At 55.9% G+C, this 16,887-nt stretch overlaps 1 protein-coding gene across 5 annotated transcripts in view; it reads left to right on the top strand.

Moving 5' to 3' along the window:
• The window catches only part of TNRC18 (trinucleotide repeat containing 18), an 81,856-nt gene that overhangs the window by 52,218 nt on the left and 12,751 nt on the right, over positions 1 to 16,887 (top strand). For all 5 annotated transcript variants that reach the window (XR_014297686.1, XR_014297687.1, XM_082670104.1 and 2 more), the window contains 4 exons: positions 3,418 to 3,672; positions 10,529 to 10,944; positions 14,971 to 15,123; positions 15,424 to 15,565. Coding sequence is in view for 3 of the 5 variants with exons in the window: in XM_082670104.1 (XP_082526230.1) it covers positions 3,418 to 3,672; positions 10,529 to 10,944; positions 14,971 to 15,123; positions 15,424 to 15,565 (966 nt within the window). In the remaining 2 variants the exon portion in view is untranslated. The remainder of the gene's footprint in view (positions 1 to 3,417; positions 3,673 to 10,528; positions 10,945 to 14,970; positions 15,124 to 15,423; positions 15,566 to 16,887) is intronic.

Genomic DNA, 16,887 nt, shown 5'->3' with positions numbered 1-16,887 from the left:
CCTGCTTTTGGATATGCTTCAGGGTGGACCCCCCTTTAGGGATCCCAGAGCCTGGGTAGCAGCACCTGGGGGTCAGAGCCTAGACCCTGACGCTCTGGCTGGGATTCATTTTGGGTGACCTGGAGACGACGTGGGCGGGGGCCGGGTGCTCCCGGGGCTCGCGTTCTCCGGTGCTGCTGCCGTGCCTGAGCACGTACAACCCGGGCCACTAGCTCTCCAGCCAGCCTCGTCTTCCGAGGCCTCCCCCAACCTGGGCCTCTGTGGACCAGTCTGGCTAGTTCGCCATTCCCCTCTCCCCGTCTTCTGGGCTGGCCCCCTATGCCTCCTCCCCCCTATCAAAGCCAGAGTTCCAGCTTCCAAGTTTTGGAGCTCTCGTGCTCCAGCCCAGACCCCATAGAGAAGCAGGCAGCCCCGCAGATCTTGTAGTGAGGGGCCCTTTGCCCAGAATGGGCAGAGGGATCCAGGGTCCAGCAAACCAGGGCCAGACACAGCAGTGGACGGAGCCCAGATAAGGGGGAGTGCAGGGGGCGAGGGGAGGGGGTCCCCGCTGCACCCAGACCGCTGGTCAGGTCTTGAAAGGGATATTTGGGTAATAGGGCCTTACTGACATCTGGTACTAAAACACCTAATTGGCTTGGCTTTTCTAGTGTGTCTGCTTTCTCCCCCAGCAGCTTGACCATACCTTCACCCTTGACCCCTACCCATGATGCTTTGAATGTCTGTTTTGGTCTCTTGCATTTGCTCTCACGCTGCACTCTGGACGCAAAGCGAAGGCTGGGAGTAGGGCAGACGGCGCAGCGGGTCACTGAGCTTGGGTCCGAGCCTGGCTCGTTGCTCCGTAGGTAGGCGAAACCCTTTTCTTTGTGTCCCCTCTGCTCCCCCCCCCTCGGGGTTTGCCCCCACCGGCTATGGCAGCAGCGGATCGCTTTGGCATTTACGGATCGGGTTTTGGAAAACCAAACCGAGTGACAACAGCCAACCCCACGTACCGAGCCAAGAGTTTTTTCTATGAAAAAAAGTTTTTCTGCATTTCCGCGGGTTTCTTTGTTGGGACTTTTTCTCCCCCTGCCCTTGGCAAACTCTGTCGCCTCAGGTGTGGACACCTCCAGAAAGGCTTTCCTGGTCCTGAGACCCCCTCCGCTGCCCCTACCCCTCGGACCCTGGCCTGAGCAGACCAGCCGCCGTCGGAGGCGGCCCTGGTGGGCTGTCAGGCTCTCGGGAGCAGGGGGCGGGGAGGGCCTCAGGAGACCCCGATTACCCTCATCAGCATTTCGTGGACAGCACACCTTTTTTCGGCCGTCTGCTTTCCAACCGTTCTTCCATCTCAGGGTGCTGGGTTGGGTTGGGGGCCGCTGCTGGCTTTCTGGGGTCCGATGTGGACATTCCAGACCTCCAGAAACCCAGAGCCAGCCCAACCCCGCCGGCAGAGAATGCTGGGCAGGAGAGAGTTCTGGAGGCTCCACACCTGAGCAGCCCCGGGAAGGCCACCTCTAGAAGGGAAAGCTGGCCCCGTGTCCAACCCCGTGCCCCGCCCCAGCCAGCCCCCCGCCCACCCCCTGCTCAGCTCGGCCAGCCCCCGGGGGGCCTGCCTGAGGTGGGGGACCCGGGCGCTGCCTGCAGTCTGCCTACACTTAGCCTGCTTTGCCGCTGTGGCCCACTGGGCGGAGACAGAGCCATGTGACGTCCGCAATGTGAATGGATCGCAAGTGTGCACTGCCTGCCTGCCACCTGCCCGCCCCGCTGGCCTCCATCCCGCTGCATCCATCGCTCTGGGAGCCGGGTCTCCGTCTTCTCACTCCTCTTAACAGACCTTCTCTCTCTCTGCCTCCTTCCTCTCTCGACTCCCTTCGGGCATTCCTTGGGCTCTTGTCTGCTTCCCTCACTGAGGGCTCCCTCGGATGAATGGGCAGACCGAACCCTGTCCTCACGGGCACTGCTGGGGCCGCCGCTCTCGGCCGCTAGCTGCACTCCGGCAGCCAGGCGTCTTGGGGCGTAGGCAGGAGAATGTGGAGTTGGCCACCGTCCAGGGCCTGTCCACCTCTGGGCCCAGACTCCCTGCCCCCAGACGACACGGAGAGACGACGGCTCATTTTCCTCCAGCCTCTTGTTGGAGAGTTGTTTCCAGCCCGGCCTGGCCCAGCCCTGGGCCAGCGGCCCCAGAGCCACCTTCACACTCCCAGCGCCCTGGGCAGACAGGCCCCCCCCTGGCAGGTGTCCCTCGGCGGCTCCTTGACAGAAGTACTGGGCGCCCCCCCCACCCGCCGCCCTTGTGGGGTTAGCTGGGCTGTGTCCCTGGAAAGGCAGGAAGCAAGCCTGTACCTCCAGAAGGTCTCTCTTTTTGGTGAGGGCTTAGTTCACATGCAGGGAGTGTCATCCTCCCTGCTGTGGCCGCCGGGCCCACAGCTTGCCCCTCCTTTGTCCCGATGGCCCAAGCTGGGCTCAGGGCTGCAGGTCCTCGGGCCGTAGGGCCAGTTTCTGGGGAGAAGCTTGTCTCTCTTCAACCGGGGAGACAGGCTGGGGCTTCCTTAGTGTCTTTCCACTAGACTGTGGGTGATGAGCCAGCCCGCCCCGGGTTCAAATCCTGCTCTGCTGCCTGAGCCCCTGACCGTGCCGAGCCTCGGCCTGCTGGAGCCGGGTGGACCCGCCCCCTGCCCCCTTCCTGCTCCCGGGGGTCGTGTAGCCCGCTTGTGGCTCCCTGGGTTGCGATGAGATGAGATTTTCACAGATAAGAAACTAGCGGCTCAGAGAGGGCCGGGGATTTGCCCCAGGCTTCCCAGTGCGGGCGTGTTGCTGGGAGTCAACTTTGGACCCCAGAGCCTGCTCAGGGTTTCCACCATGGGAGCCCCCCACCCCCCAAGAAGAGACCAAACTCCACCTTCTCCTGCTGCCAGCCGCCAGGCCTCCCACTGGTGAAGCTGCCCCCAGGCGCCTGTGTCCGAGCCTCAACCTGAGCCCCCAGGGCCCGCCCTCCCCTCTCTGCCCCGCCCTCCCCTCTCTGCCCCGCCTTCCCCTCTTTCCTCCTCTCCCCTCCTGCCCCCTTTCCCAGCCTTCACGTTGTGCGTCGGGGCGTGTGTGTGCGCGTGCGTGCGCGTGAGACCGTGGAGAGCGCTGTCTCCAGTCCTTGTCCGTGTGTCCGTCCCCCTCCCTGCAGCACAGGTGCATGTTGGTGCTCCCCTTGCAGAAACACTCTCGACTCCCAAAGCCGCTGCCCACCTCTGGGCTGTCCAGGATGCCCAGGTCTTGGGCTCGCTTTGATGGGGGGCACTGGGCCACTGGGGGGACTTGTGGGCTGGCGAGGAGTGAGGAGCTGGGCTGGAGCCAGGGCCCCTCGCTGGCGCTCCAGCTGAGATGGGGCAGTGGGGGGAGGCGCAGGCTCGGGCCAGGGCTCTGACTCGCTCCCTGTTTTCTGCACGCCAGATGAGAGCTCCGAGGACGAGGACGAAGACGAGGAGGACGGGCTGGACGAGGAGGAGGTCGAGGCCGCCGGAGGCTGTAGGCTGGGGGCCCGGGAGCGGGCGCTGTCGCCAGGCCTGGAGGAGAGCGGGCTGGGCCTGCTGGCCCGCTTTGCAGCCAGCGCCCTCCCCAGCCCCACCGTGGGCCCGTCCCTGTCAGTGGTGCAGCTGGAGGCCAAGCAGAAGGCCCGCAAGAAGGAGGAGCGGCAGAGCCTGATGGGTAAGTACCAGCAGGTGGGCTGCAGGGAGTCGGGTGTCGCTGCCCCATGCTACAGATGAGGCATCCGAGGCTCAGATAAGCTGGGAGCCCTGCCTCCTGGGCCAGCCGTGTCCTTAGCAGAGGGCACTGGGTGTGGCGGCTGTGGCCTGCCACTCCCTGTGAGGAGTCTCCAAAACCGTGCAGTGACCTTCACTGTTGATGCTGCCAACGAACAGCACCTGATCCCTCCACCTCAGGTGCCCGACATCAGGCAGCTCAAGGAAGCAGAGGCCTCGGATCTGCGGCCCGCGGGGCTGTGGGAGCCCACGGGAGGCCCCGATCCAGCCTGGGGGTTCAGGGAGGCCGCTCCAGGTTGGCGACGCTCTGGTTGAGGCACGACAGAGAAGTGGGAGGTGGCTAAGCGTACGTAGAAGAAATCAAGGTGCAGGTGGAAGGAACAGGCCATGCAGCCTTTTGGAAGAAGGGGAAGCTCTTTACACTTGGGGCAGTAGAGGGGTTTCATTCAGTGAGATGCACTGGCCCAGACAGGGCAGAACTCATGGGGCCTGGGGTCACAGCCTGGAGGAGGTCATCAGTGTGCGTGTGTGTGTGTGGGGGGGGCAGGTGTTGGGTCGCTGTGAGCCAGGCCTACCTTCCCACTGCCTGGATGGGCAGACAGAGGCAGCCGGCACTACCACTCGGGCAGGAGGCTCAGCCTGGTCCCGGCCCCACTTGCTCTTTCTGCATCTCCAACCATATCCTTGTCTTCCTGGGATAGACAGACGTCTTGGGACCCTCTCCTGGGCCCCTTCCCTTTCTCACGGGGCCAACTCTCCCAACATGGACCCAGCCCACCTTCACCTGGGGATGGTGTTTGCGACTGAGGTGGTCCTACACGTGTTCAGGCTGTGAGCTCGCCTGGCCTCAGTAGGGGCAGCTCCTTGGCCGGGCTGCTCCGGCCTCCTTGCCCTTTTCTGAGCCTTAGCAGTATACGTGAGGCCCTCCTGGCAGGGGCCGGGGCCAGGAAAATGGGCCCTGGGTGCTACCCTACTGCCCCCCAGGCCTCCCCCAGCTGCCCTGGCTTCACACACTCCACAGGCTTCAGGACCAAAGCCCATTCCCAGTGGCCTGCACCACCTCCCGAGACCCCATCTCTGGGGTGATGTCACTGTCTCCCCGGAGTCCACACCAGGCTCCAGGCCCTGCCCTGCCTCCCTCCTCTCCCTTCTCTCTCTCTTAGCCCCATGTTCTGCAGTTGTCCCCTGGGGGCTTCGGGCCTGGCTCCATCCAGGCCTACCCCTCTTGGGTGTTCTTTGCACAGAAGCAGCTGCAGGGCTCTTCCTCAGAGCTCACACTTGACCAGGCCACTTCTCTGTGTAGGGCCTCTGACTGGCTGCATTGCCCTCTGGACAGATAGCACCTATGTGACCCTCCACCCTCAGACTGGCTGCTCAGACAGCATCATCCTGTCCACAGCCTCCACCCCACCCCTGTTTGCACCAGGCATCCCAGAGCCCTCAGGCCTCTGCACTTGCCCCAAACATCCGTTTCATCTAAATTGTCAAACGTATTGGCAGAGAGTTCACAATTTCCCCTTTTAATGCTTTCAGTGTCCTAAGGGTCTGTGGTGATGTTGCCTTTTTCATTGCTGTTACAGATAATCTGTTTCTCTTCTTTATTTCTTGATCAGTGTGGCTAGAAGTTATTGATTTCAGCTCTTTGTTATTTCCTTCCTTCCTTCCTTCCTTTTTCTTTGGGTATAATTTACAACCACTTCCCATTTCTTCTATTTATTTATTTATTTTTAAAATTTAAAATTTATTTTTGGCTGTGTTGGGTCTTCATTGCTGCACTCGGGCTTTCTCTATTCGCGGTGAGCGGGGGTAACTCTTTGTTGCGGTGCATGGGCTTCTCATTGCGGTGGCTTCTTGTTGCGGAGCTCGGGCTCTAGGCGTGCGTGCTTCAGTAGTTGCATCATGCAGGCTCAGTACTTGCGGCACACAGGCCCTACAGCGTGCGGGCTTCAGTAATTGCAGCATGTGTGCTCAGTAGTTGCCGCGCACAGCGTCTCGGGCGCGTGGGCTTCAGTAGTTGTGGTGCACGGGCTTAGTTGCTCCGTGGCATGTGGGATCTTCCTGGCCCAGGGATCAAACCCGTGTCCCCTGCATTGGCAGGTGGATTCTTAACCACTGTGCCACCAGGGAAGTCCCTGTTTCACTTTCTTGATAGTGTTGTTTAAAACAAAAAATTTTAATTTTGATGAAATCCAATTTATCTATTTCTTCTGATGTCACTTGTACTTCTGGTGTTATGTCAGAAAGTATTGCCTGATTCAGGGTCACAAAAATTTAGTCCTGTTTTCTCCTAAGAGTTTTATAGGTTGAGAGTTACATTTAGGTCTGTGGTCCATCCTGAGTTATTTTTGTGTGCGAGTGATGTAGGGGTTTTTTGCACGTGGAGATCCATTTGCCTCAGTATCGTGTGTTGAAGAGTCTGTTCTTTCCTCATCAAATGCTCCTGGCGCCCCTGTCAAAAAGCAGTTGAACAGTTGAAGATAAACATGAAGGATTATTTCTGGATATTCAGTTCTATTCCGTTGATCTATATGTCCTTATGTCAGTACCACATTCTCTTGATTACTGTGGGAGTCTTTGTAGGAAGCTTTGAAACTGGGAGGTATGAGTCCTCCATCTTTGTTGTTCTTTTTCAAGATTGGTGCTTCAGAGTCCCTTGCATTTCCATATGGATTTTAGGATCAGTTTATCCATTTCTGCAAAAAAGCCATCTGGGATTCTGATAAGAATTGTATTGAATCAGTAGATAATACTAGGGAGTACTGACTCCTCAATGATGTAAGTTTTTCAGTCCGTGAACATGGAATGTCTTTCCATTTATTTGGGTCTTTAATTTCTTGCAGCAATTGTAGTTTTCATTGTATGAGTCTTGCATTTCTCTTGTTAAATTTATTTCTAAGTAATTATTATTTTTGATGCTATTTAAATGGAATTCTTTTCATTTTTGGAGTATTCGTTGCTAATGTATAGAAATATAATTGATTTTTGTAAATTAATCTTGTGTCTTGCAACTTTGCTAACCTCATTTATTCTAAAAGCTTTTTAGTAGATTCCTTAGGATTTTCTGTATACAACAGGGGTCCCCAACCCTCAGGCCGTGGACCGGTACTGGTCTGCAACCTGTTAGGAACTGGGCCGCACAGCGGGAGGTGAGCGGCGGGCGAGTGAGTGAGTAAGCTTCATCTGCCGCTCCCCATCTCTCCCCATGGCTCGCATTACCGGCTGAATCATCCCTCCTCCAATCCGTGGAAGAATTGTCTTCCATGAAACCAGTCCCTGGTGCCAAAAAGGTTGGGGACCGCTGATATACAAGATCATGTCACCTACAGATAGAGATAGTTTTGTCTTCCTTTCCAGTGTGTATTCCTTTTATTTTTCTTGCCTAATTGCTCTGGCTAGAATCTCCCATGCAATATTGAATAGAAGTGGTGAGAATAGGTATCTTTGTCTTGTTTGGTTTTTTTTCCTGCCCTCTAGATCTTAGGGAGAAAGCACTCATTCTTTCACCATTAAGTATGATGTTAGTGGTGGGTTTTTTCATAGATGTCCTTCGTCAGGTTGAGGAAGTTTCCTTCTATTTCTCATTTGTTGAGTGATTTTATCATGAAAGGGTGTTAGATTTTGTCAGTTACTTTTTCTGTGTCTGTTGTTGTGTTCATGTGGTTTTTATCCTTTATCCTATTAATATGGTGTATTACATTTTTTTTTTAAAGAATGATTTAAAGATTTTTTTTTTTAAAGAATGTCAAACCGGGCTTCCCTGGTGGCGCAGTGGTTGGGAGTCTGCCTGCAGATGCAGGGGACACGGGTTCGTGCCCCGGTCTGGGAGGATCCCACGTGCTGCGGAGCCACTGGGCCTGTGAGCCATGGCTGCTGGGCCTGCGCATCCGGGGCCTGTGCTCTGCCCACATACCACAAAAAAAAAAAAAAAAAAAAAGAATGTCAAACCAACCTTGCATTCCTGGAGTATATCCCACTTGGTCATGGTGTATAATCTTTTTTATATGTTTCTGGATTATGTTCACATTTGTTTATGTCCTTCTGATGGATTGACTATTTCATCATTTAAAAATGTCCTTCTTGGGCTTCCCTGGTGGCGCAGTGGTTGGGGGTCCGCCTGCCGACGCAGGGTCATGCCCCGGTCTGGGAAGGTCCTGCATGCCGCGGAGCGGCTGGGCCCGTGAGCCGTGGCCGCTGAGCCTGCGCCGTCCGGAGCCTGTGCTCCGTGACGGGAGGGGCCACAACAGTGAGAGGCCCGTGTACGCAAAAAAAAAAAAAAAAAAAAAAAGTCCTTCTTTGTCTCTAGATTTTTATCTTAAAATCTGTATTGTCAGATAAAAGTACAGACATACCTCAGAGATAATTGTGGGTTTAGACCAACACAATAAAGCCACAATAAAGCGAGTCACACAAATGTTTTAGTTTCCCAGTACGTATCAAAGTTACGTTTACGCTATACTATAGTCTTAAGGGTGCAGTAGCATTATGTTTTAAAAAAAAGGTACATGCCTTAATTAAAAAATACTTTATTGCTAAAAATTGGTAACCATCATCTGAGCCTTCGTTGAGTCTTAGTAGTGACACCAAAGGTAACTGATGACAGATATAACAAATATAATAATATAATATAATAGTAATAATGAAAAAGTTAGAAATATTGTGAGAATTACCAAAATGTGACACGGAGATATGGAGTAAACACTGTTGGAAAAATGGCGCTGATAGACTTGCCCAATGCAGAGTTGCCACAAATCTTGAATTTGTAAAAAGATGCATATCCGCAGAGTGCAATAAAGTGAGGTATGTCTGTATAGCCACCACAGCTCTTCCTTGGTCTCTGTTCACATCGTATGTCTTTTTTTATCCCTTGACTTTGCATCTGTGTCTTTACTCTTGTCTTCATTATTTTTTGTCTATTTTTTTTGGTCTGTTTTTTTGTTCCTTTCTTCCTCTTTTACTGTCTGTTGTTTTGAGGAGGAGGCATTTGCACAGGACGCTGGTTGGGAGTCAAGAACGCAGATTCTACTCCCTGCTCCGTCCTGTCCCGCAGCGAGGCCACGGCAGATCCTTCCCTCTCTCCGGGCCTCATGCTTGTCGCCACCACAGGACCCTGACAGAGCCCGCTTCCTCTGTGCCAGGCACCATTCGTGCTGCCCAATGGGTCTCATAAATATTTATCTTCTGACGCGATCTTACCCTTGAGGCTCCACCCTCCCCTCTTTCAAGCGAGTGTCCACTCCTGGTCACTGCTCTGCGCACTGTCCTGTACTGGCTCCCTCTGCAGGTACCTGCAGTATTCTGTGTGCATCTAGGTTTTCTGCAGGGGGCTGTCATCAGGTGGGGTCTCATTCTGTCATACCCAAAAGCTGGACTGGCAAAGCCAGTGGTGTTTTGTGGCCTGCACCCTAATTAGCCACGAAAGCCCCCAGCTGCCTCCCCCGGCAGCTCTGTTAACAAAAGGTTAATTAACAGGATCATTAAGCTTTGCAAGTGCGCCCTCCTCCCAGCCCCACCCTTGATACTGCGGCTGCACCTGTTGGGGTGATGGGGCTGGGCGTCCCTCAGGAGCCTTTGTGGCCAGGCTGCTGGCTGCTCAAGGCTCCGCAGGCCTGGGGTGCAGGCCTGGGGTCCAGCCCTGGCTTACCAGCTCATTGGTCTGGGACCCAGGGCAAGTCCTTTGCTGGAGTGTCAGCCCAGGGCTGTCACGGACATCTCATCTCCGGGGTCTGTCTGGAGGAGGCAGGCCCTCCTCATTCTCCGCATGGGGAGAAGCACCATTAACTCCCCGTTTAGATTCTTTCCCTGGCCACCAGCTCTGGGCCAGGCTCTGAGCTGTCCAGTGTTGTGGGCTCCAGGAGAACTCGGGGATCTATTGCTGGGGGCAGAGCAGGACGAGATAGACAAACACAGACGGGACCTCTGCAGTGTGCTGTGTGCCTGTGGTGATGGAGGGATGGCCAGAGGACTCCCCAGGACGCAGAGTGGGTCTTCTCAGAAAGGAGGCTGCAGCTGTCCAGGTAGAGGTCAGGGGAGAGATGGTGCTCTGGGCAGAGGGCCAGCAGGAGCGAAGACCTGGGGGTTTAAAAGGACAGAGGGCAGCGGATCCTGGTGAGAGGTTGTGCATTCAAGGAGCCCAGGAGCTGGGCCCTAGGCTCAGGGCTGCTCTGCAGCAGAGGGATGTGGGCCCTCCGGCTGTGGGAAGGGGCGGCTTCGGGGGTGAGGGGAGGGGCTGGGCCCCAGGGCTGTGTGGGTTCTGGGGAAGCCTGTCCTCTAGAAAGGGGAGTGTGTGCCAAGGACCTCCCAGCTCTGAGAAGTGGCACCAGGAAGCAGAGCGGAGGGCCCTCTGGGCTCGGGGATTTTGTGCAGGCTTTCCCACCTTCCTGCCTTAGAGCTGCTGCCCCTACACGTGTGGGTCCTCCCCGGCTCACCTGCCCTGGCTTCCGGGACTCCTGTGGAGGCACAGGAGGGGCGGGGAAGCTCACACGTGCCCAGGCAGGAATCTTCACATGCCCAGACGATGCTCTTGGGGTGAGGGGTCCGGAGCAGAGTCTGGGCAGCCGGCGGGGTTTGGGACGGGAGGGGCCAGCAGGGTCTGCCGCTCACAAGCATGCGGCTGGAAGCCCTCCTCCTCTGGGCCTCAGGTTCCTTCCCCGAGACGGGTTGAAGCCTCCCACGGTGACGCCATCCCCTGTAGGAGGGCTGGGCTGTGGCCTTTCTCCTGGTGGCCAGAGCGGCTGGGTGGGTGGGTGGGAAGTGGGGGCCCGGGAGCCCCTGTCCACAGCCCCTCCCTCACCCACGTGCAGGCACGGAGTTCGAGTACACCGACTCGGAGAGCGAGGTCAAGGTGCGGAAGCGGTCGCCTGCTGGGCTGCTGCGGCCCAAGAAGGGGCTGGGGGAGCCAGGTCCTGCCCTGGCTGCGCCCGGCACCCGGGGCCCCGGCAGCCCCGACAAGGCCAAGCTGGCGGCCGAGAAGGGGCGCAAGGCCCGCAAGCCGCGGGGCCCCAAGGAGCCTGGCCTGGAGGCGGGGCCCGAGGCCAGCGACGACGACCTGTGGACGCGGCGGCGCAGCGAGCGCATCTTCTTGCATGACGCGGCGGCCGTGCCCGCGCCCAGCAGTGTTGCGCCTGCTGCCACCAAGCCCGGCCGCTGCGGCAAGGCTGGCCCGCCTAGCCCACGCAAGGACGCCGGCCGCGCGAAGGACAGGAAGGACCCCAGGAAGGTAGGGTGCGGCGTGGGGCGGGGGCCCTTGGACCTCCTGTCTCGGAGTAGAGTTCTCAGACCTGGGCGAGGCACAGAGACCCCAAAGGGCGGTGGTGACCCTGAAACGCAGTCACCCACCTACCGACGACCTCTGTGATGGGCATTCCTCTGGGTGCCCCTTGATGAACGTCTTTGATAAGGACACCTGCAGCCGGGCTAGCAAGTGTTGTCGTGTGAACTGATGAGCTCAGATGATATTTCAAGGTCTCTGCCGTAACTGTCATGCGCTACATGACAGTGATTGCTGTTGGTGACAAAGTCTTAGCTCTCACACCCAAAGGAAAACCTCATTTCTTGAGAGGTTAGGGAAAATAGAGATGGGATTTCTTTTTCCCCATCCAAGGTTCAGAGGTCCCTGAATTCTCTCCACAGACACCGCAGGTTGAGAACATCTGCTTTTCAAGAACTCAGTGATGATTAGACCTGTTACCCTTCTTTTTTTTTTAGACCTGTTACCCTTCTTGCACTGGCTGCTAGGAAGCTCACGGCCAGTAGTTCGCTCTTTAGGTGGTCGCATTCAGACCTAATGGCCAGCTCGCGACAGTGGTCTCTGACTCAGGCCTCTCTACTCCATGTCCCTGATGGAAGGCAAACCCTCAAATAGCAGTGTCATTCTAGACAAAGCCACAAAAAGGGACCAGACTCCGCATCAATTTCCTGATAATGGGTGGTAGTGAGGAAGGGGCTGCATTTCAGTGTCATCCACAGGGATCTCTTGTTCTTGTTTTCTCACGGCTGAAGCCATCTCAGGTTTTTCTGATCCTTGGAGAGAAGGCGCTCCAATAATACACAATGATGATGATTGTACAGGGTTGACCCATGGTAGGGGCCAGGCGTGTTCTAACCAGTTTGTGTACTTAATGTGTTGGTAAAGGGAAACGCGTTGCCTCTGCTCACAGCACATCTGACACTAACTCCCTGGGGTTGGTGCAGACCCCACAGTGAAGGGCTCAGTCCCACAGGACTGCCCCCACCCCATCCCCACTCCAGATGCCAGTCGCAAGTCCTAGGTTGTCACCTGTGCTTTTTGACCAACCAGCTATAGATCAAGAATTTTCATGACCCCTCTCCTCCGGTCGATAATTCACCAGAATGACAGAACTCCGGAAAACACTTTACTTACTGTTACGGTTTACTGTAAAGGATGCAACTCAGGAACAGCCAGATGGAGGAGAGGCACAGAGCAAGGTGGGTGGGAAGGGGTGCAGAGCTCCCATGCCCTCTCCGGCACACCGCCCTCCTCTGCGTGTTCACCAACCTTGAGCTCTCTGAACACCGTCGTTGAGGGGTTTTTATGGAGGCTTCATCACAGAGGCATGATCGATTAGTAACTCAACCTCCAGCCCCTCTCCCCTCCCTGGAGGATGTGGGTGGGGCTGAAAGTTTCAAGCTTTTGGTTGTAGCTGGTCTTTCTGGTGACCAGGCCCCATCCTGAAGCCATGTAGTGACTCACCAAGAGTCACCTTATTAGAACAAAAGGCGCTCGCTCCCATGACCCAGGAAATCCAAGGGGTTTTAGGAGCTCTGTGTCAGGAACAGGGGCAGGGACCAAATATGTATTTCTTCTGACGTCACAGATGACTACTTACAAAGCCGCACGAGGTAGGTTGCTTACTCATATTAACTGCACGTTACAGGTAGTCCTGGAACCTGCCCAGTTAGCCCAGCAGCTAACGATTATCAGAGCTGAGCTTTCAACACTGGGGTCTAGCGCCAGAGCCGGGGCCTTAACCACAGGGCAAACCGGCCTCTCTGGGCCTTTCCCAGGAGGGCACCTTCTGTTGGGGAGAGAGGGACCAGGGGCTCGCGCACCTGATCTCAGCCTTCTGATGACACAGTCAGACACTGGGACAGAACCGATTCATGGTCAGCCAAAGGAGAAGTCACACACCAAGGAAATCACTCCAGGAACAACCAGTGTTCATAGTTTTGTGAGAGACACTTTTGTATCCTGCTTTTGCTGTTGTTGTTTTGTTTTTGCCGTACGTTGCGGAGCACAGGCTCCGGACGCGCAGGCTCAGCGGCCATGGCTCACGGGCCCAGCCGCTCCGCGGCGTGTGGGATCTTCTCGAACCGGGGCACGAACCCGTGTGCCCTGCATCGGCAGGCGGACTCTCAACCACTGCACCACCAGGGAAGCCTCTGTATCCTGTTTTTCACACTTGGCGTTAGATCTTGTGCATTCCCATGTGGCATGACCGTTTATTTTACTTTTTTTTAAATCACTGTCTCCAAATGGCTGAATAACATTCCACCATCTTGCTGTCCTGTGGTTTTCAACATCTCCCGCCATCAACCATGCTAGCCATTGGTGATTTGGTTAATGATGGTCTTTTGCCATTGTAATTACCACAGCAATGAACATCTCTGTTCTGTGTACAGAACTGGTCAGTTTTGGAGTTTTTTTATTAAAAAAAAAAAAAAAATCTTCCCAGAAATGGGCTTTCTGGTCAGTGGGAAAGAAAAGGTTATCAGTTTTATCTGATTGTAACAGTAATTTGCATGATAAGGAAAAGGAAGAAAATTAAATTCCATACGGAGATAACTTTTTTTTTTTTTTGGCTGTCAGTGTCTCTTGCCCTACTGTGTACAGCTGCAAAGATGTGCCCCATAAGACAAGCTGTCTATTTAATAACAGAAGTCAGGGCAAGAGGAGACATAACCACATGACAAACAGTCCTTCAACCCCCAAGATGCAGTCTGATTTCAGAAATGTGTACAGGATCAAAACATGCACCAGAAACAAGAAAACATAATGTGTGTGTGTATATATAAAAAATACATATTTTCCCCCCAAATAGAGATTAAAATGAATACCTCTTATTGCTCTAACATTTCCCACTTTTTTTCCTTTTAATGCTCTTGGGTTTGGATTTCACCCGTCTGATGTGGAAGCTGTGACTTCTGCTGTTGTCTTGGTAACATTCGCCCAGTCTTCCTTTTTTCGGTGTCTTAATTTTCCATCTCCCCTGGCCCCATGACTTGGTCGTTGGTCGTTAGGCATGTCGCTTTTAAAAAGGCATGAAGTGACCCCTGCCCCCACCGCCCGTCACCTTTGTAGCCTGAACCTGCTTCTTATACAGAGTATCATCACTTCCATTTCCTGTGCTGTCACCTCTTCCTCAGAACAGGACCCTCAGCCGCTGTGATAAAAGCTTGTAACTGTATCTACGGACGCACCAGGTTGCTGGATATCTAGGTTGTTTCCACTCTTTTGCTCTGATAAGTGGAGCCGTGCACAGTCCCCGTACGCTGGCCCAGTTTCCGCTCCCCCAGCGCGGGGGGCGTCCCTGAGCCACCCTGGGGGCTTTGAGTTGGTGGGGATGTGGCACCCCACACTTCTGGGGCAAGAGGAAAGTAACGCAGGCCTCCGGAAGCAGTCGGGCAGTGGGTGTACGGTTCTAAGTGCTCCTTCCAGGAATATACGTGTAGAACTAACTGGTAGTGTCGTTTTTCTTGGCACCATCCAGCAGAGGAATAAACAGAGGTGGGTGGTCGGATGAATCTCGGGTCCCCCCATCAAGGCACCTTGGGCAGCTGTTAGAATAAAACGTGACGCCACCACCTCTGTGTCTGCCAGACGTACTAGGGGGAAAACGTTGCAAAGCAGAATTTTTGGTAAATTCCCATCTGTGTTTAAAAAAGAAAGTACTGTGTATACACAGATGTGTCTGCATAGCCCACATGTTTACACGGTTATGTGTGCTTGCGGAAAGCTCTGGAAGGACACGCCATGCTGTTACTAGTCCCTCTAGTTACCTCTGTGGTTGGTGGGGTCGTTGGAGAGGAACTCACGCATATACACTTCGGTGGTGTCTTTTTTTTTTTTTTTTTTACAACAAGTAATATACAGTAGTAATAAAACGAGATTGAAACCAGAAATACTTGCCAGGAGAGGGAGGGTGTTTTGTCCTCTCTGGACAGTGAGCGGCGGGGCCTGGGCCCTCTCTGCCCGCTGACGGCCACCCTGTCGCTTCATCCCCAGAAGAAGAAGGGGAAGGAGGCCGCATCGGGAGCCTCGCTGCCCCCTCCCCGTGTTCCTGCCCTGCCCCCCGAGGCCCGGGCCCCTCACACCAGCTCTCCGGCCGCTGCCAAGAGGAACAAGGCCAAAGCCAAAGGGAAGGAGGTGAAGAAGGAGGTGAGGTTTCCCATGGGGCCCCAGGCTTGGGTGAATTGCGTTGCTTGGTTGACAGACGGAGGCGTCCCTGGGTGTGCCCCACCCCCATGCCCCCAGATCCCTCGTGTGGCTGGAGGCGCTGCCTCAGCCCATTTCATCCTCCCTCTGGCCTGGGGGGTGAGCCCAGCTGGGACCCCAGTCCCCCATGTGGCAGACTCCACTGAGGCCTGGCTGTGACCCCGGGATTCCAGGGAGGGTCCTAGCCGGGCAGGACTGGGATGCCGTGTCCTAAGCCGCTGGTCTTTCTTGCTCTGTCCCCAGAACCGGGGGAAGGGGGGAGCCGTGAGCAAGCTGATGGAGAGCATGGCTGCCGAGGAGGACTTTGAGCCCAACCAGGACTCGAGCTTCTCTGAGGATGAGCACCTGCCCCGAGGCGGGGCTGTGGAGAGGCCACTAACTCCCGGTGAGTGCCCACGATGCTGCGTTGGCTTGGGCCTGGAGGTGCAGGAGGTTCTCCTGGGGCAGTTACTAGGGCCTGAGCTAGCATCGGGAGGGGGAGGGAATGGGCAGCTGGGAGGGAGATGGGGGGGTTTGAGTGCGTTAGGAGGGAGAGTACATGGGCTGTGTGAGCAGATGAGGGGAAGAGAAGGGGTGTGGATGGGTATTGGCAGGTGGTGGGGAGAAGCTGTCATCGAGACGGGTCTCAGAGGGGAGCAACTGGGCTTTGCTGGCTGGAGGCTGGGATGCTCGGAGGACATCCCAGGGAGGTGACATCCAGTAGGCACTTGGACCCGGGGGTCTGGAGCTTGAGGTTGAGGACATGAATTAGGTGGGGGTGGGGATGGATTGAGAGGGGGAGCAGGGCCAGCCCTGAGGAGCTTTGTCACCTGCTTGGGAGTGTATCTGTCAGCTATTGCTGTGTAACAACCAAGTGCTCAGACTCAATGGAGGGTGGCAATAAGTTGTCAGCAGGACAGCAGGGTGACCTTAGCTGGGCTTGCTCCCATGATAACGGGATGGCTAGGGGTCCACTGATTCAGGGACAGCTCTGCCCCACCTGGACCGCTGGGCTGGTCAGGGTGTGTTCTTCTCATGGCCGTGCTGCCAGAGGCTCGAGAGGGAGAGTGGGAACCAGTGAGGCCTCCCGAGACCTCGCTCGGTTCAGATTCAAGCACTTCTACCCGCGTCCATTGGCCAAAACAGGTTACGTGGTCACGCCCAAGGTCAAGAGGTGGGAAGTCCACTCCACCCGTGGTGAAGCCGTGGCAGGGGTGTGGGTGCAGGCGGGGACCAAGAAGTGGGCCTGTCATTCCGTCCACCCCAGCGAGCCATCTGGGTTTCTCTGTGTGGGGTAATGGCAGGGAGGGCCCAGGTTCAAGGTCCTATAGAGAAGAAGAGCAGGCCCCGGAGGCTGAACCAGCGTGGTCGGGCCTGGAGGGGGAGAACTGAGGAGAGTCTGGGGTGGGCGTCCCAGGAGGGGACGTGGCCCGGGGCGGTGATGGGGCGTGGCAGCCTCGGGCGGAGGCCGGGTCCGGGTGGGCAGCGCTGACAGCCCAGCTGTGAGGGATTGTGTCCACCAGAACAGATAGCATCCAAGGTGGAGGAGGGGCTGGTGGAGGGGTCCCAGGGCTGTGGCTGAGGGGCGTGACGGGCTCTGATGACGCATCGCCTCATGCTGGGGCTCAGAGAGGGGTGGTCTTCAGATGAGGGTGGGGCAGCACCTGCGGGGTATCACCCCGGTTCCTCCCTGCCTGGGATCTTTGCAGACGCGCTGGGAGGGGAGGG

This window comes from Grampus griseus (assembly GCF_964374135.1).
Source record: "Grampus griseus genome assembly, chromosome: 14".
NCBI lineage: Eukaryota > Metazoa > Chordata > Mammalia > Artiodactyla > Delphinidae > Grampus > Grampus griseus.
Note: the sequence above shows the minus strand (reverse complement) of the source record. Positions and strands in the feature narration are given on the sequence as shown.